Raw genomic sequence first — 19,517 nt, forward strand, 5'->3', positions numbered from 1 at the left:
CAGAGGGCCCACCACCACCAAGGGAGGTGGAAAAGGTCTCATTGGTATGCTAAATAGGAACTCAGTATTACATTGTTCCAAAGAAATAGTAATTCTGCCAATAATAGCATTACTCTTGAGATGTATTGAATAAACTTTGGAGACAGAGCTAACACCCAAACATTTACATATAATACAGTTATGTTGGAGGATATCTTCTAGCTAGCACCTAAACAACCAACCCATACACTTATTTTAAAATACAATAATCCTCCACCACCACCACCCCCAACCCACTAAATACTGCCTATATTCTCAGCAAGCATCTATTTCACATAGTTTTACAACTTTAACATCTTAAACTCAGCTCATGGGATGAGGGCAGATTTGGGCAAATTTGTTATCTAAACATTTTATACTTAACAGTTTTGAAAGTACTTGCTTATATTGTTTCACTCAATTCCCATAACAACCTTCCCAGAAAAATAGAAGATTGTTTATATCCATCGTACCAAAGGAAGATCCAAGTTAGACAACTTCCTCGGAGTTATGCAACAAGTAAATGGCACATCAGAATTAGAACTCCTGGCTCCTGCTGCAGGGCTGCTTGAGCTAGATAAGACCTTGACAGTAATAGCAAGAAAGACATTAACAACCGTGCCCCACGTGCCCCACGTGCCTTTCCTAAACTGTCGTTTAAAAGGTATTACCTGCGAGATTCACCAATGGGGTGCTAGAGCTCGCTCTTCCAGCTTACAAGAGTCACTTGTTAAATTTTCAGGAACTTTGCGAGCCAGTTTATAAACATAGCCATTACTAAATATTAAATATATAATCTTTTAACTAAGTAAAAATACTAAAAACATAGGTGATAATTATTCAAAATTATCAATTCTCCGTTATTTTGCTACATTTTCCCATCTATGCGCTTGAGGTTACTTACATTTATTGTATCTATGTTACGAAAATGCTTTGTAAAAATTTGCTACCATACATCTCTTTCCAAGTTTGAATTAAAAGGCGCCACACAAGTAGCTTGAATCAGCTATGGTAGGAATAGATACACCATAACCAAGGGCAAGTGCTATAGTAAATCACAGGTTATCCCCCTCCCAGAGATTGGTTTGTAAACATTTACTAGCAGACCACTGGATCCACCCACATAACTTGGTAACCCAAGTCTGGGTGGCTAGGTAGATCAGGAAATACAGCCCAAAAATCCTCATTCAGAATAAAAGAGACCCCTTTCATTATCAATGTTGATCAAAATTTGTCGAACCGTAAGAAGCTACCTGAGTTGATCTCTAACTATATGTTGTTGAGTTTTAGGTAATATTCAAGTGCTGAGGAAGGTGAATAACCAGATCCAAGGTCACAAGAGACTGGTTGACTTTTCACTGATCTCCATATTATTTTGTTCATGCTGTTAGCAGGCAGCCATGCAAATCTAAGCTGTACCTTAATGAAAACAGAGGAGGAGAAATTCAGCAGGCATCTGACTTCCCTTCTCCTATAGTATTGCAGTTCATTAAGGCAGATGAAATAATGGGCTGGCTGGTACAGAAAGATGAGAGGCTCTTGAAAGGAAGGGCAGGGAAGGAAGGCACTGGATAGGAAGTCAGATTAGAAGACTATAGGAAGAATTCCGCCCCTCAGGGATCCCCCAGCTGCTAACTGCAGAGCTCAATCACCATATGATTCCTGCATCAGCCCCCAGAGTTGTACCACTTAGGAATACACCTCTCTTTTTCTAGGTGGTGCTGCTTTGCTTCTGGCTGTGTGCTAAGCATTTGCTGTCAGCCGCAAAGTGCAGAGTGTGGTTACCACTAGACTTTGATTCTTAGCAAGACACTGACCTACCTAGACATGGCCTCTTGCTGCAACCCAAAGCTATGAAAACCTTCATAGCTCTGCAATCCCTCAAATCCTCCCCAAATCCCTTGTGAAATCCACAACTTCAGGTAGTGTCTCTAACCCACACAGCACAGGAAACCAGGTGCCACCGAGTCCTCTCCAACCCCCCAGTCCCTCTATCTCGCCTCTGCTCCTTTCTACAAACCCATCTCCTTTCTTTAAACTCCAAAAGTAAAAGTGTCAACGCACATCGAGTCATAGGTCATCAGCCCACTGGATCTACAGACAGTGAGGATGGATGGGCTCAGCGATGTATGTAATGATATGTAAATGAGGATTAAAACCGTTTCCCCAGAGTTTGGTTAACATCTCTTCCTGGGAAAATCTATACTTTCAAAAGTTGCCTTGGCTTTCTATCATGGAACAGCATTCCCATCATCTCTCTCTTTCCCTCTCTCCCTCCCTCTCCCTTCCCCATATCTGCTCAGCCAACAACTTCTGTGAACTTACTTCCTAAATATCTTTCAAATGCCCTGGTTTCTCTCTATCCAACCACCACTCCCCTGGACCTGGCCATTATTCTGTCTCATGTGGCTTATTGCAACAGTTTTTGTAACCGCTCTCCTCGCCTCCACTTTATTAACTCTAGTTAACGTGATCTTTGCAAAACACAAAAATGATGGCAACACTCTCGATTTTTCATTCAATTAGTATTTTTAAGGAACCTATTACATGCAAAATCTTCCTTTAGATGTCAATCCAAATACTTTCTCAGGGTATGCAAGGCCCCGCCCCAGTTTCCCAGTTCAGTCTAATTTTTCAGCCCTGCTCACCCATAAACCTGTTCCTCCACCAAGTTAATATACATGGGCAGATTTTCTCTGAGCTTCTGCCCAGGATACCTGAGCCCTCTTCCTTCCATGCTAATATTTTTTTTCCTTTAAGCTGACACAGCTTTTCTTGTGTGAGAGCTAATTCATAAAACAAAATATTTGTAGTTTGAGCTTTTGAGAGAAATGGTAACGAAATGTCAGCAGCTATACTTAAATATGATCCTATTGCTTCATTGCTAACCGAGGAGCTTCGTTTGTGGGCCCTTTAAATGCTAACTAGCACTGTAGTATCTGAAAGTAACACTGAACTTTTGACTGTATCTTACTGTTGAGCAAGACTCTTCTGCAGCTGGGTTATTTTGTCTTTCCTTCACTGAGTCAAATAGTACAAGCTATTTGACTGTGGCATGCAGTTTGCCTCACAGTGCATTTTAATACTGAATATTTTAAAACAAGAAATTTCCCCATTGCAAACCAGACAAGCATCTTTAACATAAAGTACTCTTCAATAAATTTACTTTGCAACTTCTTTTTTTTTTAATTCATCCATTGTCTCTTTTTACCAGCATAACCATAACAGGGATTTAACTTGTACTTATCCTGCTCCACTCCTAGTTCAAGTCAAGCTCCACTGGTTGTTTTTCTCCTCTTCCCAGGCCCCTTCAGTGAAGGCTGATAACCACTTGCCAGGCAGAAGCAATCGATTATTTGTCTGTCCCACAGACATAGCCAGTAGAGTGCCGATGTCCAATATCTAGAGGAGGCTAAGTGGGTGGGAATGGAACCAGGACAGGCTAGGACAGGATCTGTCCTCCCCTTTTATAGGCCTCAGTTTTCTGGAAGATACCTTCAATTAGTTGCAAAGAACGTCAAATTCACAAGCAGACTAAAAATAGCCCTTGTTGCTTATGACCCTGTTCAGTCTCAGTTTAGGAGTCGTTTCCTTGATGAAGACTTAACCTGGAGTGGCCTCTGGGTTTTACTGGTTATTTATGCCAATCCCATTAGCAGCACAACACTTCCCACATTGAATTAAATGTCGGTGATTGTTTTTCTCCCTAGCTAAGCTATTGACTCCCTGAGGACAGGGACTAATTTTTTCCTTTATACCTAGCAAAATGGGTCTTCAACAAATATTTATTGAATGCATAAAGGCATGAAGGATCATTGCATTAGATCTTAACAAGTAGCTCTAATATTTCCTAAGTTATGTCTTATTTCATATGGATTTTTCTCCAGGTAAAAACTGAAGAAGATGATTTGGAAACAGATTTCTACAAGGACTTAATTCATCTTACAGAGAAAGACAATCAACAAGATTTATTTTCGAGGGAAGGGCACAGCAGTTTTCGTATACCAATTTTTTATTCCTCAAGGAAAACTCAAAGCACCACCCATAACCGTGCCTTCAAACAAGCCATTGAAGCCTCCCACAGAAAGGTAATCAAAATGGTTCCCAATCTGTTTATTCTTTTTGAAAAATTAATGCCAAGTCCAGCAATCATGCAATGAGAAGGGGAGAGGTTTTTTTACATCAAATCAGTAGGATTTCTAACACAAATTTAAATAGATTGACCTTGTTATATCCAATTTCAGAAGTTATAGAGGTAATACATATAATGATGCATATATTTGGCTGTATTTATGGTTGTGTTCTCTTTAAGTTTTCTTTGTCTTACTGTTTTAGGTGTATTTTTTATAAATCACATGTAACAGACCTTTGCTTTTTAAACATAATCTGACAGGCCTTTGCTACGGAAATTTTGCCTTCTTTGATTTAATATACCCACTGAAATACTTGATCATATTTCTTCCATTTTTAATTTTTCTTACTCATTTTATTTTCTTGCTGTTTCCTATTTCTTTACTTTTGCTGTCTTTGTCACATTTCTGTTTACTGCTTTTTGTCCTTTTGGTCATTTTGGAAGTGCTACTAAACTTTTAAATTCTGCTTGTGGTTATCTTTCTTTAATTAACAAGCATAATTAAACCTATGTTTTTCTTTTATCACATGATGGGGGCTAATATCTATAGGCCCCAAAAGATGTTTTACTTCTCTATTCCTCACCCCTACTATCTCCTTGAGAACGTATCTACCTTTCTGGCCCCCCACCACTATCATTACAGGCCTCCAAAACCTCAGTTTTACTGAGATAGTTCAAAACCTTTGTGTTCCCTTCCTTAGGATTCTTTTGTGTTCATTTTTATATTGCGCATGTTAGTTTGTATTTTATTCTGACTCTTGTCTTCTCTGTTTAAAGATTCCTCACATAACACCTACAAATTCCAAGTTCATAGTCTATATTTTACATTTGTGTTATATTTTATATATTATATGTGTGTGTGTGTGTGTGTGTATACATTTACTCCCTAAATCCTTATATATCTAAAATGCCTACGTTTTCCCTGAGCAATAAAGGAATATCTTGGCCAAATATAGGAATATTGGATCATAGTCTTCTTTTCTTGGTAGTTGATGGATGTTATTCCACTATCTTCTACTTTTCATTGTTGCATAGGAAAAATCACATGCAGAGCTGATTTTCTTTCTTTTATTTTCTCTGTCTGGAAATTTATAACTTTATTGTTATTGTTTAGAATTTAGGTTGTATCCAAGTATTAGACTTCTTCCATTAATCTTGCCAGGATCCAGTGAAATTCTTTCAATATGTAAAGATACATCTTTATCCATTAACCTTTCTTCTTCTGTTCCTTTTTCTTTTATTATTCGTATATGAAAACTCCTGGGACATGTTTTCCAATTAAGGGGATAGATTTCTATTAGACATTTTTAGACATTTACAAATCTCTTTTAAAATAGTATCTATTCCTCACTACAACCACCACTGTGTACTATTTGTTTTTTCCAAAGAGATAAATGGGAAGACTGAGCCCTGAATCATAGAACCTGAGGGGAGAGGTGAAGAGAGTTGCCAACACTGGAGCAGATGGGACCAGCAGCTGGAGGGCACCATTTTGTGGTTCTTCCTGCCTTTACCATAGTGCCTCTCATATTTTTATTTATTCACCCATTCATACACTTACATAAATAAGAGATTTTATAGCACTTTATCGATAATTTTCCTAGGCATTTCATATATCTTCAAAAGACCGCTAAGAGGGAATCAGAGTAGATATTTTTAATAACATTTTACAGATGAGTAAATTGAAGCCCATACATTTATTTTTAATGCAAGAAATATTTATCTGGTATCTACCATGTGTTAAGTACTACACTAAAGTCCATGAAGCTAGGTGGTTCCTGTGATCTTACAGTGAGTAAATGCCAGAGTTGGGCATTGAAATCAGTTTGTCTGATTTTTGCCCACTGTTCGTATCTACTACATTACACTTCAAGCTATCTGTTTATTCATTCATTCATTTATCCATAATTTCAACAAACTGTGAAAAGAGTAAAGCTCTGGTGATATGAACACATAAAAGAAGAGAGAATAAAATAGATTCCTTTTATAACATAAATTATTAGTGCGCTTTAGAATGGGCTATAGGTAGCATAGTGTCGCTCAAACTTACCAAATTATATTCTTTTTCCTTTTAAGTTTTTATTTTAATTCCGGTTAGTTAACATACACTGTTATATTTGTTTCAGGTATACAATATAGTGATTCAACATTTCCATACATTACCCGGTGCTCATCACAAGTGCCCTCCTTCATCCCTGTCACCCATTTCACCCATCGCCCCCACCTACCCATCCCATCCCCCACGACCATAAGTTTGTTCTCTATAATTAAGAGTCCAATTTTTAATTTGTCTCTTTTTTCCCTTTGCTCATTTGTTTCATTTCTTAAATTTCACATATGAGTGAAATCATATGGTATTTGTCTTTCTCTGACTGACTTATTTCACTTAGCATTATACTCTTCTAGTTCCTTCCATGTCATTGCAAATGGCAAGATTTCATTCTTTTTTATGGTTGAGTAATGTAAATTGTATTTTTTCTCTTCCAAGATTTCATTTAAATTCAAGTTAGTTAACATATAGTATAGTATTGGCTTCGAGAGTAGAATATAGTGAGTCATCACTTACATATAATATCCAATGCTCATCACAACATATGCCCTCCTTAATGCCCATCACCCATTTAGCCCATTCCCCCCTGCCCCACAAATTATATGCTTAAAACAAGTTGGAATCAGAATTACTAGGAAGTAAACATATACATCCCATGGCCCTTCTCTTCACTTACTGATTCTGAATATCTGTGGTTGGGCATGTGATTCTGGTTTTTTTTTTAAGTCCCCCAGCTTTCTCTAATGTCACATTCAGGATTGGAAACAACTGCTTAAAAATATAGTCTATAATGAGCAGGGAAATGGAGATGTTCAAAGAGACATAGATATATACATCAGTTTCAATGTTAAGATTTGCTTCACAAATGGTTTATAAATATTTCAGACATGCTAGAGATGACTCGTAAAACCCTTATCTGTGGATAAACAGCTGTTATTTGACCCTCTAATAGTCTGCCCCAAAGTGGAAACATTTTAGGCTATTCACAGTATCTGTTGGAACTTATGAAACTGCTGATATACAACCATTTTTTTACTTACGAAATTGTCAACTTCATCAGGTTGATCTTCAACATTTTTGATCAGATCTCCAACATTTTTGATCAGATCTCCACAGAATAAGGAAATCTCAGGTTAAGTAAAAAATGCTGCTGCAACCTTTCTTAGTCTTCAAATAGTGAAAACAAGGCACCCCACACTTGAACATCAATCCAAGTCCTTCAGTGGAGCTTAATGCTTTATTTATTTATTATGTCAATTTCAGATCTGACTAAACATTTTTTGGGCAGATAATCTATTTCAAAGTCAAAATATCAGTTTTCTTGGTAAGATTCAATGCTTTTCTGAATTACTTTATGACGTTGAACCCACAAAAAGGTGGTGAAAATAAAGCAAGATCTCACAGAATGTTGAAACTGATCATACATGGTTAAAAACCTACTGTCATGTCATTTTTAGTCTAAAATAGCCAGTTTTAGCCATCATGCACTTGATCAGTGTGTGTACATGTGCTGAGTTGAGTTACCAAGGTTTTACTTGTATTTTTTACAATTTAGTTTGTAAACAACCTGGAAATTTTGAGCCATCCATTTCAATGCCCGTGTCCAAACAGGCATTTCAGATACTCTGGAAGTGAGTGTGCTTCTTACTAAAAGTAGAATATCCATCCATCTTTCCAAAGCCATGGTTCTAAAAATTCAAGTATTAAACTTGAAAAAGAATGAACGGACACTGAAAATGTAAGCTCCTCAGAGGGATGAACTTTGTCTACCTTGTTCACGTCTGTTTCCACAGCATCTGAGGTAGCTGAGCAATAAATGTGTTAAAGGCAAGAAGGGGACAGGGGTGGGAAAAGGTAGGGGAGAGAGAAAGGAAGAGAGAAGGAGAAGTGTGAATGGTGACTCTTTTCAATCCTTGTGATTATTTCTTGTCTTTTGTGTTAGCAGCCATTTTATGCTGTAATTATAGCACACAGGAAAATAGCTATTTAATAATTTACAGCTACGATAAAGTTCTTTTGCTAAAATATGCTCCTCTCTCTGCTATTACTCAAACACTACAATTTGCTAAAATTGAGAGGTAGATAAAGAATATAAATTTTTTTAAAAGAACAGGATATGTGGGTATACTCATAAAACTCAGTGGATATATAGAAGGACAATTTAATGGAATGAGATTTGGGTATAATACCAACCACCAAATCATAAATTAACCTGACAGAACAAGAAATGATTAAAAAAAAAAAAAGAAAACCCAAAAACCCTCACACAGATATTCCTATTTATGGGTAGAGGAGAGAGAATATAAATAATGTTGTTTAATTTTAACCCTAAGTAATTTTGAATCATAACATTTTGGAGTTGAAAAGCAGTGTGGTGTGTCACCCACTGCACAGCCCTCACCTGTGCCCCAGATGACATTTCACAGACACCTCAAGCCTCAGAAATATAAATGCCTTTTCCCAGTTTGGGACAAAGCCGTGACTTGAATCTCAGTTGCATAGCTTTCAATTAAAAATTTGTGCAATCCTTTTTCAATGTTTTGCATTAGCAAGGCTTTCGAAATAAACACTCAGTAGGGACACAATCATGATTGACACTCAAGAGTGAAAGATTTACTTTTCCAATCATTGATCTCTTTTTGGTAGATCTGTCTACAAAACCTAGGCCTCGGTCACACAGTTCACGTTCCTGAGATAATCTTATCTGTTCAGCACTGTGAACGTCTCAGGAAAAAGTCCTGGGAAATACAACAAAAATTCTAATTTTGTGTGTGAGAGCATGCCACGGAGAGTTAAAGTTGTTAGCACGCTATGGTTAGGATGAAGCTGGTGATAAATAGATGACATTTAAAAGCTTGACACTTCAAACCTTCATTACCTTTAATCATCTTGGGTTTTCTTTTCTTTTCTTTTTTTCTTCTTTTCTCCTCTTCCATTTAGGATTCTAGTTTTACTAGGATCCATAAAGTGATAAAAGTCTTAAATTTCACAATGAAAACTAAAGATCTGCAGCTCTCTGATGTCTTTTTGAAAGCACTTAACCACCTGCCTCTAGAATACAACTTTGCTTTGTATAGCCGGATATTCGATGACTTTGGGACTCACTATTTCACCTCTGGCTCCCTGGGTGGCGTGTATGACCTCCTCTACCAGTTTAGCGTCGAGGAACTCAGGAACTCAGGTAAGCTTTTTGCAGCCCTCCCTTTTTTTATCAACTTGATTTGATTGCCTGCAATTCATCTTTCTCTTACTCTATTATTTTAATTCTTCCTTATCGACTTTTAGGCTCTGCTTTATTTCCAAAATGATATGAAGAACAACCAAAAGGTATACACTCAAGCAAATAAAATAAAAATAGAAAATTAGAACAAAAAAGAAGGAAAAATAAATATACTTGACCTCTTTGATTGGACATTAGGTTTGTTTCTGAATTTCCTGTTACCTGGGAACATCATAAGCTACACAGTAGTGTAACCTAAAAGAGAGATGCATGCTATTATCTCAAGAAAAAATGAAATTTGTCCTGGAATTAAACTCTAAAAGACAATTTACTTATAGCATTTTTCTAGGAGATAATTTTATAGAAAAATAATTATAGGAAATTCACTAGCAGTCTTTTAATGATTTTTCAGTAAAAGCCAAGGGCGTAAGATAAAAGAACAATTAAGGATTTGACCAGGGACTAAGTTAACGTGGGCTAGATAGGTACCTACTGGTGATAAAACTTGAAGCCAGATGAGAAAGTTTTTGAGAAAAGTTTGCAACTTTATACTTTGGGATATAATCAGGGATATTTTTCTGCTTACATGTAAAATAACAATATAAGCCTTGGTTTATAAATAAATCTTGGTTTCTTAACTGTTACCTTAAATTGCCAATTCTAATTATTAATACAGCTTAAGCACCTTTAGATAAATTTGTTTTCAGACTCCTTTGTGAAATGACACAGGGCCCTTGTGATGATTCTATCATGTGTCTCTTAAGGACATGCTTAGGAAACTGTATGGTAACCAGAACTCAACTGACCAATTACCCCAGATAAATAAGAATTCTTGATCATGTGACTTTTATACAATAGAAATCAGGGGGTGCCTGGGTGGTACAGTTGGTCGACTGGCTGACTCGTGGTTTGGGTTCAGGTCATGATCTCAGGGTCCTGGGATCGAGCCCTGCGACCGGCTCCACACTCAGCCTGGAGTCTGCTTCAAGATTCTCTTTCTCTCCCTCTGGCCCTCCCCGTGCTTTCTTTCTCTCTCAAATAAATAAATAAATAAATCTTTTAAAAAAAGAGAGAGAGATCAGGAATTTATTTAAAAAGACAACATCAGTCCCACCCTGGGGTCAAGAGAGTGTCAATCCCTTTCTTACATCTCATGATGGCAAATACTAATGTTTCATGTGGCTGCCCTCAGTTATTCCAAATTTTAAATGACTAGATATCCCTCATGGTCTACTTTCCTAAGAAAGAAGATGGGATAAGTGTCTTTGAGAAGGACTTTCAGTAAGAGAGCCTAAAAAATTTTTACCTGACAGAGTTACTGAAATCCAAAAGATTTATGCTGTGCTGGGCTTTCCACATTGCCTAACCCTAATGTTCCACTGGAGCAATGTTTGTATGATGAATTTAGTATCTTCTGCCATGAGAATACCACATTAATGCTGAGCAAAAATGGTTGGGGGGAAAACCCTTGATTGTTTTCATCTCACCCCTGGGATGAAATTATTTTGGTCACTTGCTGCTGTAGCCCAGAGAATAGTTTCTCACTTGATCAGCTATACTCATCATGCATTCAGAGCAAAGCCTCTAAAGGCTTAGCGATCAGGTCAGTTAAAGAACTATGTGAATCTTTAATCAGCCATCCAGGGTTTTAATAGTTAAAGACCCATGACCAAAATGAAGTGAGGAGCTATCCTTTCCTATTGAAATATTCTCACCTTCCATGTCTTTCTCTGTAAATAGAGGTAGAAACAGGTGCACATAATAAGGAAAAGAAGGGAGTTTGAGATGTGATAGGAAACTGGAAATATATGACCATAGATACCTACATACTCATATACACACATACATATACATATATATATAAAACACTTATATACACTTTGTAGTGTATATATGTATATTCAATTAAATATATTTCTATATTTAATATTTGTATATGTAATATATGTTCTTATATTCAATAAGTATATATATACATATATATATATATATATACACATATATATTTCTCTGTGTCACAATAATAATACTGGTACACAGTTTTAATTGTGGTTAAGGTGAAGCACACCCAGACAGAAACAAATCTTAAGGGCGCCTGGGTGGCTCAGTTGGTTGAGCGACTGCCTTTGGCTCAGGTCATGATCCTGGAGTCCCTGGATCGAGTCCCGCATCGGGCTCCCTGCTCGGCGGGGAGTCTGCTTCTCCCTCTGACCCTCCTCCCTCTCATGCTGTCTCTCATTCTCTCTGTCTCAAATAAATAAATAAATAAATAAATATCTTAAAAAAAAAAAAAAAGAAACAAATCTTAATAAAATGGAATTCTCTGGTGGGTATGCTTACCTGTTTTTGCCCAGTCTCTAGGTGAATATATATTCTGGCCTCCTCCTCTCTCTTTTCCATTTCTTCTTTCTTTGTTTAACCGTAAGATAGAACTAGAGTATAGGCTTAGGTTTTATTTGCTTTATTCAATAAGAATTGTATCCCTTGTCATTAATTTCAAAAACATGACCTGACTATTTCATAGTACCTTTTCTCCCTCAAGAAGAGGAAAACAAAATTAAATTGCTTTTTTATTTGCATCCTTCATTTATTCCTCTATTGTTCAATGTCCCATAATCAATTTAAAAGCTTGAATAAAAGTTGATTCACACTGATTGCTTCAGTGTGCTAGGTGAAAAGAATTTCAGAAATACAGCAAAAACATTAAACAATTAAAATATCGTAATATGCAAGATGGTAATTTTAAACTCCTTTTGTTGAGAAGTCATTTCTTACTCTAAACTAGAGAACAATTACAGGCCCCACCATTTATCTGTATGACATTTTTGACTAACGCTGTTGACCTTCGCCCCATCAGAGTAGCTGAGGACATTTCTGAAATACTTGTCCCTCTGCTACATCAGAGGGACACTCAGGTTTGAGAGGCCAAGTGCTGCAGCATCCAGCAACTGGGTAGAGGTCAGAGAGCAAGCTACAGGAAATGCAGGGGAAGAAAGACTTATACAGAAATTCACCGATGAAGCCTTGATATTTTAATCACTGCGTGACTGGCACTGTGGCTCATAAGAGGGATTCATCATTCAAATCTTCCAAGATTCTCCGTTAGCCCTCAGAAAATGAAATTAACTAAGTTGATAGTCAATTAATTATGTTATAGTTAATAAATTGGACACATAAAATTTAATTTTCATTTATAAATAATAAAAACCTAATGAAAAAATTTAAAAAGGATGGGAACGATGCCTTAAATTCCTAACCTGGCCTAAACAGTGGACTGACCTACTTTTTAGAACATTACCAGAAGAAAATGACTCATTTATTCAGCCTCCCCAAAAAAGAAAACCAGACCTTTTCTTTTTTTTTTGGTTAGAGTTACAAATGCATGGTAAACTTGTAAATATGAGGACTTTAAACTAAGAATTTTTCACTGCCAAGTTATACTGCATCTCTTCAAATGTGTCAAACTATTGAAAATACCATGAAGTAGGCAGACCCCATCCCCTTCTACTTGGCCTCATTTCTCAGTGGAATGTGCCTTTAGAATTCAATTTCAACATCACACCCAAGCTGTGCCTCAAGCTCTAAAAACACTCCTCTGCTGATTGTAATCTACACCCCTAAATATCAGGATTTGAGGAACTACTTTGCTTTAAGGTTACTTTAGGTGCTGATACAGCTCTATCTCTTGTGTGCTTGTGTTTTGCAAGGCAGTTTTTAAGTAACAATCAAAAAACTGAACTCTTGTGTCAACTATACTTCTATTTAAATAAATTCCATTAAAAACAAAAACCAAAATCTGGATTCTAATTTTGGTGTTTGAGGTAGCAGGTCAGGAGGCCTAGGAAGCTGTTAAGAAAAAGGATGGGGCGCCTGGGTGGCTCAGATGGTTAAGCGTCTGCCTTCGGCTCAGGTCATGATCCCAGGGTCCTGGGATCAAGTCCCACATCGGGCTCCTGACTCATCGGGGAGTCTGCTTCTTCCTCTCCCTCTGCCTCTCCCACTGCTCATGCTCTCTCTCTCTCTCTCTGTATCTCTGTGTCTCAAATGAATAAATAAAATCTTTAAAAAAAAGAAAAAGGAAACATTGATTCTCTTCAAATTACCCCGGATAGGCGGCACCAACTCAGCCTACAAATAGCCAGACCTGTTTCCCTGCACCGTGTCGCCTCGATTTTGAAGTCATTGAGAATACAGGCAAGGGTGGGAGTGGGAAAGAGCGACTCAGAGGCCAAATTCTTCAACAAATGATGCTTGGAGGTTTGGTAAAAAGCAAGAACAATGAGAACTAAAGACATTAGAGCCGAATGGCCTGAGCCTTGGAGTACCAGGGTTTTGACAAGACTTCCCATCCTGTGGCAGCACTGGGAACCTAGGAGGACATCAACGCCAGCTCTCCGGGGCTGGGAATGAAGCAGTGTCCGCCTTCCTCGCAGACAACAGGAGAAACAAGGAGTACAGGCTTGAATGAAGATAAGGAAGAGAATAGTCAGTGAGGACACTGAGAAGAGTTCATAGGTCAGCAAGTCAGAATTTCTGAGAGAAAATAAAAGGGTTTTGGAGGTACAGGTGGAATGAGCAGCTGAGTCAGGGGAGACAAGTATGAGGATGAGTGTTCAGGGAAGGAGGGCTGAGCAACAAGATTTCCATTTTAAGTGATGACCGGGGAATAAATGAGGTGGACTCAGGCCTCACAGAATCAGCTGTGGCCCAGAAAGAAGGCCTGACAGGGGCACCACACAGAACATGTGTTCATCTCTTCATTTGCAGGGTGAGAGAGTGGCTGCGGCCAGTAGGACAGGCAAGCTTTGAGGCTCCTTGTGTGTAGGCAACAGGGAGAGGCCCACATGAGCCCCATGGGATGGGAAACAGCCACCTTATATTTGCTTCTTAGGGCCAGTGCTGAAGGGAGAGACAGCAGGGACTCTTAAATACTTCCTCTGTTCCGGATCATCCCAGGGCCTGTGAAGCACTGAATCTGGAGGGCTTTCACCTCATTGTTAACACAGGAGCCTTATTTACATATTTCTCTTAGACTCTTTTTTTTTGTTTTTTTAAAGATTTTATTTATTTATTTGACAGAGAGAGACAGCGAGAGAGGGAACACAAGCAGGCGGAGGGGGAGAGGGAGAAGCAGGCTTCCCACTGAGCAGGGAGCCCGAATCGGGGCTCGATCCCAGGACCCTGGGATCATGACCTGAGCCGAAGGTCATGTTAACAACATTGTTAACCTCAGTGTTAATCATTCCAGCTTACAGGAACTGGAGAAGATAGAAGCTGATACAGAGTATCTGTAGCTCCCCAGTGCCCAGAGCCTCACGCCCCTCTTCTCTGAATTGTCAGTGGTGCATTCTCGGGATGTTTTGTCTGTACTCCATTTCCTAGGTTTAACAGAGGAAGAAATCCGAAACTGTGTCCGGATTGAAACAAAGAAACGCAGGTTTGGTTTTAAGAAAACAAAAGTGGAACACCGGTGTACCACTAACAAGATGTCTGAGAAATACGAAGGTAAGAGTACTTACTCTCTCCTAGCAGCTTACCCTGTCCACAGGTGGCTGTGATCGGAGTACCAAAGGACACTTGACTGCTATTTTTAACTTTCCTTTATTTCATTTATCTACCTCAGAGCCCTCTGTGTGGGGGGCGGGGCGGGGGGGGAGGGTGAAAATAAAATATCATTAGCACTACTTGCAAGGGAAATAGTTAAGGTTTTCTTGATCTTATACTTAGGTTGTTTAACATTTATCGATTCTTCCCATGGACCGAACTCAATATTAGACATTGTAATGTAAAGATGGGTGTCAAGCAGGCCTTCCTATCAAGGAGCTTACAAACTACACATATAAACAACCATTAAAAATACAGATTGATAAGAGTCTCAGAGAAGGGGCGCCTGGGTGGCTCAGTCGTTAAGTGTCTGCCTTCAGCTCAGGTCATGATCCCGGGGTCCTGGGATCGAGCCCCGCATCGGGCTCCCTGCTCAGTGGGAAGCCTGCTTCTCCCTCTCCCACTCCGCCTGCTTGTGTTCCCTCTCTCGCTGTCTCTCTCTGTCAAATAAATAAATAAAATCTTTAAAAAAAAAAAAGTGTCTAAGAAAAGTATGTAAATAAGGCTCCAGCAACCACACCAGAAACCTGAGTGTTGGCTTAATTTCGCCCTCTTTCTAGCCTCCATATCCAATAAGTAATCACTCTACATCCTTGATATTTCTCCCAGTTACCCCCATCTCTTCATTTCCATGGGCATGCACTCTGTTCATTATTCCAACCCGGATTACCGTGGAAGCCTCCTAACTGGTCCCCTTGCCTCTCCTGATGCCTTCTGCCAATCTATTCTACACATTTCCTGTGACGGGAAACTTTTCCAAGGCAAACCTTATCATGCAGTTCTCATGCCTTAAACATGTCATGGTTTCACAAAACCTTAAAGATAAATTCCTGCCTCTCTCTCTCTCCCTCTCTGCCTAGCTAAACTATATAGTCTCCTAAATAAGTCATGCTTTCTCTTGTGCCTTGCCATTATAAACAACTCCTTCCTCTGTGTAAAGTTCTCTTGTTCCCTGACTTTGCCTGACTGATGGCTGCTCATCCTGCTAACAACGATGGGTTGTGCAGAATCACAGAAACTCCTAAAATATGAAGCTTATATTCTCCTAGGGAGACAGACAAGGAACAGATAAAAATATTTACTATAACAATAAACAGATAATTTTGAATATCAGACCATATAGATGATCTACATGTATATGCCCATGTTAAGCAGAAGCAAAATAAGCATTGGTTTGACAACTATGCGCTCATATTATAGCAAAAAAAGAAAAAAAAAAGGAAAAAAAGAACATGCAAAACAGATGAATAATCTAGTAATATAAAACCAAAGAATGGATATAGATTCTTTTTTTTAAATTTTATTATATTATGTTAATCACCATACATTATATCATTAGTTTTTGATGTAGTGTTCCATGGTTCATTGTTTGCTTATAACACCCAGTGCTCCATGTAGTACGTGCCCTCTTTAATACCCATCACCAGGCTAACCGATCCCCCCACTCCCCTCCCCTTTAGAACCCTCAGTTTGTTTCTCAGAGTCCATCGTCTCTCATGGTTCGTCTCCCCCACCGATTTCCCCCCTTCATTTTTCCCTTCTTGCTATTTTCTTCTTTTTTTAACATATAATGTATTCTTTGTTTCAGAGGTACAGGTCTGTGATTCAACAGCCTTATGCAATTCACGAGCTCATCATAGACCATACCCTCCCCAATGTCTATCACCCAGCCCTATACCAGTTTTTCATGCAATAAATTAAACAACAATGTGAATTCAATAAATCAAGTGCTCAGAGACAAAAAGATTTTGAGAATTAATTGAAAAGGCAAATTTCAAAGCAAGGTACAAAGACAAACAAACATTCAAAAATATCACCATTATAGTTCTAAATAAATTAGATGCTGCAAGAACAAAGTATAATCGCCTGAAAATAAAACCAAGAAAGTTAATCACATATATGAAGGATTTAAAGTAATTGATAATAAATGCAGAGAAAAATTTAGGTATTAACAGTTATTAAGGAAAATCTAATGGAAATGAAATGACAAATATAACTTAATCTGTGGGAATTTTTGTTCCTGAAATAGAAATCCCCAAAAAAATCAAAGAGGAAAACTGTTAAGAAAAAAAATACACAACTATGTATGAATATATCCCTAAAATAAAGGAACAAATTTGTTTTGATTATATGCATCAGAAATATTGTTCAAATATATAACTTCAAGACAAAACCTAATTAATTTACTAAATACAAAGATTTTAAAAATGAATTCTTCAATTATCTTGACTGAAAGAACAAGTCTCCCACAGAACAACAAAAATGACAAAATCTGTCTGTCCTTAGACTTCTCCATAACTAAATTCAATGCTATAAGACAATAAAGTCCACAAGTTTCTGAGAGAGGAAAAAAAAGTAATTTCCTATATAAAGGTAACAGGAAGACATCTCAAAACATGAGAGAATTCTGAGAATATACATTCTTGAGTACTTACTGAAAAAAAAACCTGCTCAATTATCAATTACAAAATTCATCCAACAAAGAGATGAGAAAATGTCAAATATGGACCCACAGTTTTCAGCTTGTAGGAATAAGGTGAGGACACTGCAAAATCAGAAACTATTACAATGGTCTCTACACTGGTTTATCAATTATCCATTGCTACCCAGGTGACACATTGCTAATACTCCTGAATTGTGTGAACTCTCCAACTCAAAATGAAATGTTCTAAGGAATGTAGTCATTTCTAAACCCAGAGAATGAAGTCCAATCTTCTTGACTTTCCATCCAGATCCTCTCTGTTTTGTGCTCTTTGCCTACCTGAACCTTCAACTTCAACTCAAGCAGATGTCCATGGGCACTGTCTCCAGAACATGGCACCATCCGCCCCTCATTCCAGGTCTTTGCCCATTCTGGGAAGGCATTGTCCCCTACCATATCTTAGCTTTGCCTCAGAGTCCTTTCATAGTCCCTCCCTAAGTGCCTAAGATCGCAGAATTCTTCCATGGACCTAACTCAGGAATCCTGAATTGCTGTACCACTCTGTAACACTAAGCCAAACTGTTTTGATGTTCTTTTTGTGCACATTTCTTTCCCTTCCCTACCCACCCTTCTTATCTTCCTTCCTTCCTTCTTTCTTTCCTTCCTTTCTTATTTCTCTATAGTTTTGCTAATATTAGTTATGTACCTATTTTGTCTCCTTATTGAGTCTAAGTCCTTCAAATACAAAAGGCATATTTTACATTTCTCTCAGTCTTCAACCTGGCATATAGCAGATTCTCAACAAATGTTTATTAATCATGATGAAAATTTGCCTAAAATCAAAGCACATTTAAGAGTAAAACACGCACAAAAACATAATTTGTCTATGTCTAATCCTGAGCTCATTTGATTAAATCACTGGACTCCAAACTTTTTAAATCTATAATGATATCATTAAAACTTTTTTACTATATATCCCTAATATACTTACTAAAAAAATACTAACGAACTTTATAAATGTAGTATTCTAAAAATATATTATGCACAAAAATATATACAAATGTGGAAAAGAGAAAATTTTGAAAGATAGCCTATATGAAATAAACAGAATTTTTCATTGTCTTGCTCATATTATAATGAAAAATTAATATTTCATTAAAAACTCCTTGAAATTTTTGATATGTTTTGGGCAGCTTTGGTGTCAGTCTCACGTAGTGGCTTACGAGAAGCTTGTGTAAGAAGTAGAAACATCTGTTCTTCCTTCTACTAGTTGGTTTTGCTTATGTTTGCACTATTGGTATCATCTTCAATATGCATTTTCTTCCTGGAATCTTTTTTTTTTTTTTAAAGATTTTACTTATTTATATGAGACAGAGAGAATGAGAACATGAGAGGGAGGAGGGTCAGAGGGAGAAGCAGACTCCCTGCCGAGCAGTGAGCCCGATGCGGGACTCGATCCCGGGACTCCAGGATCATGACCTGAGCCGAAGGCAGTTGCTTAACCAACTGAGCCACCCAGGCGCCCCTTCCTGGAATCTTTTTAAACCACTTGTTCACTTGCAAGAGTTAGTTCTGTTCCACTGGATTATTTGTTTTTTGGGTGTTGAGTTTGAGAAGTTCTTTATAGATCTTGGGTACCAGCCCTTTATCTGTAGTGTCATTTGCAAATATCTTCTCCCATTCTGTGGGTTGCCTCTTTGTTTTGTTCACTGTTTCCTTTGCTGTGCAGAAGCTTTTTATCTTGATGAAGTCCCAAAAGGTCATTTTTGCTTTTGCTTCACTCGCTTTTGGAGATGTATCTTGAAAGAAGTTGCTGTGGGCGATGTCAAAGAGGTTACTGCCTATGTTCTCCTCTAGGATTTGGATGGATTCCTGTCTCACATTGAGGTCTTTCATCCACTTTGAGTTTATCTTTGTGAATGGTGTTAGAGAATGGTCGAGTTTCATTCTTCTGCATGTGGCTGTCCAATTTTCCCAGCACCATTTATTGAAGAAACTGTCTTTTTTCCATTGCATGTTTTCTCCTGCTTTGTCAAAGATTATTTGACCACAGAGTTGAGGGTCCATACCT

At 37.9% G+C, this 19,517-nt stretch overlaps 1 protein-coding gene across 1 annotated transcript in view; it reads left to right on the forward strand.

Moving 5' to 3' along the window:
• C6 (complement C6) overlaps positions 1 to 19,517 on the forward strand; it is a 61,014-nt gene that overhangs the window by 16,205 nt on the left and 25,292 nt on the right. The window contains exons 7-9 of the mRNA XM_045904178.2: positions 3,906 to 4,106; positions 9,141 to 9,381; positions 14,803 to 14,925. Coding sequence (XP_045760134.1) covers positions 3,906 to 4,106; positions 9,141 to 9,381; positions 14,803 to 14,925 — 565 coding nt within the window. The remainder of the gene's footprint in view (positions 1 to 3,905; positions 4,107 to 9,140; positions 9,382 to 14,802; positions 14,926 to 19,517) is intronic.

This window comes from Mirounga angustirostris, unplaced genomic scaffold, assembly GCF_029215605.1.
Source record: "Mirounga angustirostris isolate CCGP_5_RB_7025 unplaced genomic scaffold, mMirAng1.0.hap1 SCAF_7, whole genome shotgun sequence".
NCBI lineage: Eukaryota > Metazoa > Chordata > Mammalia > Carnivora > Phocidae > Mirounga > Mirounga angustirostris.